At 37.9% G+C, this 7,102-nt stretch overlaps 1 protein-coding gene across 1 annotated transcript; it reads right to left on the bottom strand.

The window, feature by feature from the left end:
• Positions 1-1,267: 1,267 nt before the first annotated feature.
• Positions 1,268-6,878, bottom strand: LOC109157367 (protein ABHD17C). The gene is made up of 5 exons (XM_019305274.1): positions 6,224-6,878; positions 3,822-3,858; positions 3,482-3,718; positions 3,262-3,309; positions 1,268-2,205 (listed from the first exon to the last, which is right to left on the bottom strand). The coding sequence occupies exons 1-5, from the start codon at positions 6,523-6,525 to the stop codon at positions 1,714-1,716; spliced, it is 1,116 nt and encodes a 371-aa protein (XP_019160819.1). The 5' UTR covers positions 6,526-6,878; the 3' UTR covers positions 1,268-1,713.
• Between the last annotated feature and the right edge of the window lie 224 nt (positions 6,879-7,102).

Below are 7,102 nucleotides of genomic sequence, written 5' to 3'. Positions count from 1 at the left end.
AAATTGAGCGAAACACAAAAGTCTGGGATGATATTACTATATTAGGTCACCAAAGTCGTTTAGGACGAAATTGAGAACGATTTTGGATATTAACTCCCCAAAAATCATATGAAACTACCTATTGTTCCTATTTAATCGTTAAAAACAGTTTCTCATCACTTAAAAGTCATAGCCAAAATTTTCTGTGGACCATGGATTCGGTCTAAATGTTCCTAATTTACATACTAAATGTTCACAATTATCTTTTAAAAATTCACAATTTGCATACTACAAACACACAATGTTAATATATATGTAATTGATTACCTTGTTTTGTATTCACAAGTTCCCTTCAAATACTGCAGTTACACAATATTAACATATTAAGATTTGATGACCTTGACAGCTGCTATGTGTTTGGACTTAGAAACACAATTTATATTCTATAAGTTCACAATTCTAATACTAAAAATGCACTATTTATATGTCGTTTAGGACCAGGGTCCATGGTATATATAACAACTCAAAGTCAGATTTTCGCTCAAAACAAAAGGCGAAATCCCTTGCCCCGTGGCAAATTATTTTGTGAACCGTGGTCCAAAACAACGTCGTTGAATATTATGAGTTAAAATAATGTGTTTTATGAGTTAGAATAATTTACTTTGTGTTAAATAATGTAGTTTATGTGTTAAAATAATGTACTTTATGTGTTAGAATAATGAAACTTTTAGGGTAAGATGATGTATTTTATAAGTTATAATAATGTATTTTATGAGTTATAATATATATATATATATATATATATATATATATATATATATATATATATATATATATTGCAGCGGGTCACGTGAAAAAATAATGCACGAAGCAGCATAGGTTTTGGACTATGGTCCACGCAATAACGGTTGTTGCCCCAGAGGTCCCCACACCCTGGCTGGCCCAACAAAATTTGTGACCACATTAGGTGTGGTGTGACTTCCACACTCCAATTGCCAGGCTCGATTCCGTGTCCTTGCTCATAATCTATTATTCAAGAATTTTGTGTCCTCGCTCATAATCTGTTTATCCACAAACCAACTGAACTACTTGTGTAAGCCATAGATGCTTTAATCTAATACGGAGTACATCATATGACAATATCCTTTATAGATTTAGAAGAAAAAAAAAATGTTGTATTGCAGTCTTGCAGAGATTCCTAAGGTACTAGACTTTGGTGAACAGTAGCATAGAGCAAGAGCACAGGAAAGGAAGGGAAGAAAAGAGAAAGCAAAATATGATTGCCAAATTTGTAGACAGAAGAAACTTAACTACAGAATGCATAAGCAATAATAATATTCAAACATGAGTGGCAACAGATTCTTTAAAAGAAGGGAATTTCAAGAAAGAAAGCAATCTTAGGAAAATGGCACTCTCAAGTTTCAGAAAACATTTCCTATACAAGCCTGCCCTGTCTCTGTCTCTGTCTCTCTCTCTCTCTGTCTCTATCAACACATGCAATGCAAGACATGCTGCTTAATCTGTGTAGTAACAATGTCATCTCATCCATCTTTTTTCCCCCACACCATAGAAACAACAAAGTATACTCCCATTACAGAAGAAGCTAAGAAGAAGACACCAATCTTAACAAGTTAATCATATCATGTTTTTCAATTCTTCTATCCTTTCCCCCCTCCATCCACTAAAATACCGTACGTACGTGCTCGAATTTACATTGTCTCTCTTCGCGCTCGCTCAACCAACACGAATCCTATCCAACCAATCCACGCTTTTCCGTGCCTTTTCCATTTGTTGGTCAATGCTTCTACGGGGCTTCTCAAAAATCTCCACGCTCCTCCGCGATCTCTCCATCTGGTCAAAAGGCATCCTCAGCTTTGAGAACTTCTCGTCGTTGGAGAATTTGTATTCGAAGTTCTTCAGCTTTTCAGCTTTATCTGTGCTTCGTCTTGGCTTTTCTCTCCTGTCTGTGCTTTTCCTTGGGGCTTCAAAACAGTCGGTGCTCTTCCTCGAATTTTCAGGTCGGTCTACACTCTTCCTTGAGATACTCCGCTGTGAAGGTGGCTTCTCAACTGTACATACAAACTTCTTCAGATGTCTAATGTATTCTGGATATAGTTCCAGGTCACAATGGGTTCCACCCTTTAGCCATAAGGGTTCGTATTTCTCTTGACATAATTCCCAGAGCTGCTTCCCATGGGAGCAATCAACTACTTCATCAGAAGTACCCTGCAAACAGATTAAATGTATAAACATTATGAAATTTACTTTATCTCATCAAGACAGACAAAGACAACTCGGATGACACCCAACATGGGCCACAGCTGGGGATTGGGTTGCTGTTCTATTAAGGTTCCCTCTCCCTGTTGAGCCAACCCAACCACTCTTCAAAAGGAAAAGGGTAGGCCATAGAAGGGGCTGGCTGTACAAAAGTTGTAACTCTGAGGGTCCTTTAGTGTGAATCAGTAAATGTCCCATAATCAAGTATGGCACGTGTGTGTGGCAGCAGCCACTATCAATAGGAACAATCCAAGATGTCACTTTTTCTTAGAACATAGGGTAATTTAGCAGTTGTTGGGGACCAGTTAAAAATGGAACTTTTAACTTTCTTTTACAAAGAATATGAAATTTTCCCTCCAATGATGAATTTTCCCCCTATTTCTGTTAGGGTGTTTCATTTGAAGCAAAACAAAGTGGGTCAAGAAAACTTGTGATTTACAGCCCCCTCCCATAAGATTAAGGTTCAAGAGATAGTATTCAGTTTGTAAGCACATGAGCTCACACAAGGAAACCTAGTATCCGCTATTTTGAATAACGCTACTACTACTTTCAAGACCCATCAATTGTAGAATATGGTTAAAATGATGGATCTCAGTTATTCTCATCCTCCTAGTTGCATGGAATCCTATTACATATACTATAAAACAGTTCCTAGTCTTAACTGATTCTAGAAGCCATAGAAACAGACATCCATACACTGCATAAAAAAGCCTACAGAACAAATGTTTAATGGACTTTATAGAGTTAATACCCGATTTGGTCCCTCGACTATTAGGATTTCACCACTTTGGTCCTCGACTTCCAAACTTACTCAATTTCGTCCCCAACTATGCAATTTTTACCTAAAATAGTCCTTCTTCCAAACCAAAATAGTTCAGATTAGGACCATTTTGGTTAACAATTGCATAGTTGGGGAAGAAAATGAGCAAATTTAAAAGTCGAGGGACTAAATCGGATATTAACTCGACTTCATTATTATATAAATAAAGATCAATATATACTTACATGAATAACCAGAACTGGACATTTCACCAAGGGGATTTTGTCAATATTCTGCAGGCATCACCATCAAATGTGTTCAGGAAATAGTATCCTCGTGGAAGTTTTTGTTTGAAAGATTTACAAAGTGAAACATTAAATATTCATATAAAATGCAGTAGCAAGAGCATAAAAATGGTGTTGAAACTGTAAAGTGAAGGTGGTAGACTAAGCCACAAGCATTTACCTTGTAGATGTCAAACCAGTATGTGCGCTTCACAGGATACATGACCCTTAACCCAGAAAGTATAGGACTGTGCAGAACAACTGCCCTTAGTCGAGGCAGACGAGCAGCAAGATCCACAGTGGGGCCACTTCCAACAGATTGGCCATAAAGGATAATATCCTCCTGCTTAGCACCATAGCTTTCTTCAAGGCACTTGTAAGCAGCTTCTATATCTGCATAAGTATTTTGCTCACTTGGCTGCAAAACCAAAACAGGATATTCAGTGAAATGTTGAGTGCAATTTTAAAACTTGAGAAAGAAAATGGAAATTGTATTGCCCAAGTTTTTTGCAACTACTCGCCTTTCCAGTGGACTGCCCGTACCCAGAGTAGTCATACCTGCATTGATCAAAAAATAAGCAAGAACACTTGGTTAAAGATAGGAGAGAAATAGATTCTACTACAATGTTAATGATGTTCGCATTGTGTAGCATTAATGTTCAGCTTTTATAACAAAGTTCAAATTGTATTAAATTGATGTTCATGTTTGCTACAATTGAAAAATCGTCGAAATAGAATATGAACACTGTCATTATGCAATTTGAACATCATAATAGGGTGTGTGTGTAGTTAAGTACACCATTTCCTATCTAATAACAAGCGGTGGTAGCTTTATCACTCTCAAGTCTCAACTTCACCATGCTGAAACTATGATTGGGTGAAAACATGTAAGAGGAATGGTGATCCCACTTGAGAAGTTTTTGCAAGCTTTATAGACTTGAGTCCATATGTATGTATCATCTTAAAGCCAATACAAGTTTGACTCCTAGCGGGAGCGGCCTATTGGCTTTTTGGTTTGAGCTGGTCAGCTATGGGCAACCTAGGCTAGTTTACCTCCTTGTGATCCTTTGCCAGCTAAGGTCACAAGGCGGGCCCACACCCTTGGATAGTGGTTGCAGGTTTCTCTCGTCACCCAAAAAAAGCCAATATAAAATATTAAAATCATCATAAAAGCATCCATTAACAAAGAGGACAGAGGTCCTATTCTGAAAGTCCGTTTTCCCTCTTATAACAAGTTGTAGGGTGTTTGCAGTATTTAGGATTTGCTTAAATGCACAAGGACGGGAGGGCCCATCCTGAAAATCTGTTCTATCCATAACTATCATACTATTCATGAGTTGAAATGCACAATTATATTAGTCAATTGATTAATGGTGAACCTTATAGGACACATGAAATGGAGCTCAACCAAGTGTCTAACCTAAAGATTACAAATAAAGGGGCATAAGATAGTTTTATGATTAAAAAATGTAAATCAGTTATTTCATATGGGCTTTAGGCTTAAAACTATTTCAGCCATCAACTTATACCATACCAGAGAAAAAGACCGTAGATTTCATAAGGGATCTTGCAATTTTATACTCCCAATGTTCTTAAATATAACGTCAAAGCACATGCCAACTTGTTAATAATCCACTAATATATCACTTGTAGCCTGAAAACTAAAATTTCCATCTGATTCTTCTCTCAGATTAACAGGTAAAAGCAAAACAAATGCCAACCTCCACAAGTTACCATATTATATTGTACCCACTCTACCAGAGAAGACGCTAGGTGCTAACAGCAGAACAGATGCGACCTTTTAACCTTTTATTTTTTATTTATTTTTTAAAATTAGATCATCATATATTATTCCTTCAATCAATTTTAAAATATAGTACACCTTTCCATATAAGTAGAATAAAATCCTACAACCCGCACGGGTAGCAGGTTGGTTCCTAGGTGGCAGATAGAGAGCAAGAACGCAGGATTGAGCCTTGACAACTGTAGTATGGGAGTCACACCCAATGTGGTGAGCTCCTTGTGGGCACTGGGCACTGGTCCTCCCACCTAATGAGCTGCTGAGTCACTGTGATTTACCACCTCCACAAATCATGTCGGGCCGAGGTGTGAAGGCCCCGGGCAAGGGATTTCACCTTTTGTGGGCAAGAATAAAATCCTACAAATTTTAATGTCCAAAATCCACACACCAGCCACGTCACGATGCAATATGTTGATTCATTCATCTTAACTTCCACATGTATCATTGACCTTACATTTGAAAGCAACGATCTAAAATCAAACCTACTAGCTGATCTGCGATGCTTGTGAACCCACTATCATCTAGAAGTCCAAAACTGTACCAATACCACAGTACACATTCCAAAATCAACCTAGATGCCTCTTATAACCCCGCGAAAAGAAAAACAATTCGTGCTTATAATCCAATCCAATACATCTACCAAATGTAGCCAAATAGCTTCCCAATTAGCTCTGGCCTTTCTGCAGAATATCGCCCAAAAAATGAATAGATCTAAAGAGATTGCCCCGAAATCAAGTAGTCCCAATCTGGAATATGCTATTACCAGGAAAAACAAAAAATAAACCATTCATATCTGTCTGTAATCCAAAAATTTCAGTGAACATTTCTAGGATATATGAAGATGAGCTCACACAAGTGATACAACTGGGGTTAATAATATCCTTAAGAACAGAAATAAGGGCAAAACAGGACTAGTCCCAAATCGATTATAATAAATAAATTAAATAATTCGAAACTCAGAGAGAATACAGTCCGTCCATTCACTACCTTTTTTACCAAGAAAAGCAACTAATTTTCTAATTAAATAACCAAAATCTCCCAAATTAACGGAATATATATTGTTTTGTTCTTGCGGGTTTTAAGGAAGAAGCTTGACTAGAAAGCAAAAGAAGAGAAACTGACCCCATGAGATTCACCTTGAGGTGAATGCTAAGCTGGATGAAGAGCTCATACATCTGCCCAATATCGGCGGCGTTGCCGTGGGAGTAGAGCAGCGTAGAGGTGGCCATCGGATACCGGACATACAGCGCCACAATCTCCGAGCCCCGCCGCGTCGGCAGCCGCAGAACGTCGACGTTTTCCCTGTGCGGGAACGGCTCCAGCAGCAGCAGCCCCGTCACCTCGTCAGTCACCACTTTGTACGACGGCGGGTTCGGCGGGAAGAACGCCAGCTTCGCCGCCATTGATGACGTCACCCCACCCATGTTTTCACTCCCCCCACTCTCCTATATATACACACACACCACACCAAATCTGCAATCACCTCCACAAACCCACTCTATATTTATCAAGAAAATTCAGCCCAATCCTCGAAAAATGAACAGCAACCCAAAAAAACAAAAACAAAAAACCCACAGAAAATTAAAATCCAGCTGAAAGGGAGTATGTATGCAATATATTTGTATATTTATATGTAAAAATGTTTATGTATTTATATGTGGGTAAAGGAATGGAAGAAGAAGGACATTCTTTCTCCTGTGTAGAAGACAGTGAGGAGAGAGAGAGAGAGAGAGTAGAGAGAGAAAGCTTTTGGAGTGTGGGAAGGGATTAATTATGAGGGAAAAGTTGATATGATGACCAGCTGTGATGGCTACTGTTCCTCACACCATGCCCACATGTGCATACTTTATTAAATACTACCAGCACCCCTACTATTTTAACTCTACTTCAATTTCACTCCTATAACTTTTTTTTTTCTAATCAAGCAAAATTATCTTCTTTTCTAATTTACAATATTCAATAATTTTAATTAGTATTATTTGTAATAAACCTTATTTTATA

Source organism: Ipomoea nil, unplaced genomic scaffold (genome assembly GCF_001879475.1).
Source record: "Ipomoea nil cultivar Tokyo-kokei standard unplaced genomic scaffold, Asagao_1.1 scaffold2779, whole genome shotgun sequence".
Classification (NCBI taxonomy): domain Eukaryota; kingdom Viridiplantae; phylum Streptophyta; class Magnoliopsida; order Solanales; family Convolvulaceae; genus Ipomoea; species Ipomoea nil.
Note: the sequence above shows the minus strand (reverse complement) of the source record. Positions and strands in the feature narration are given on the sequence as shown.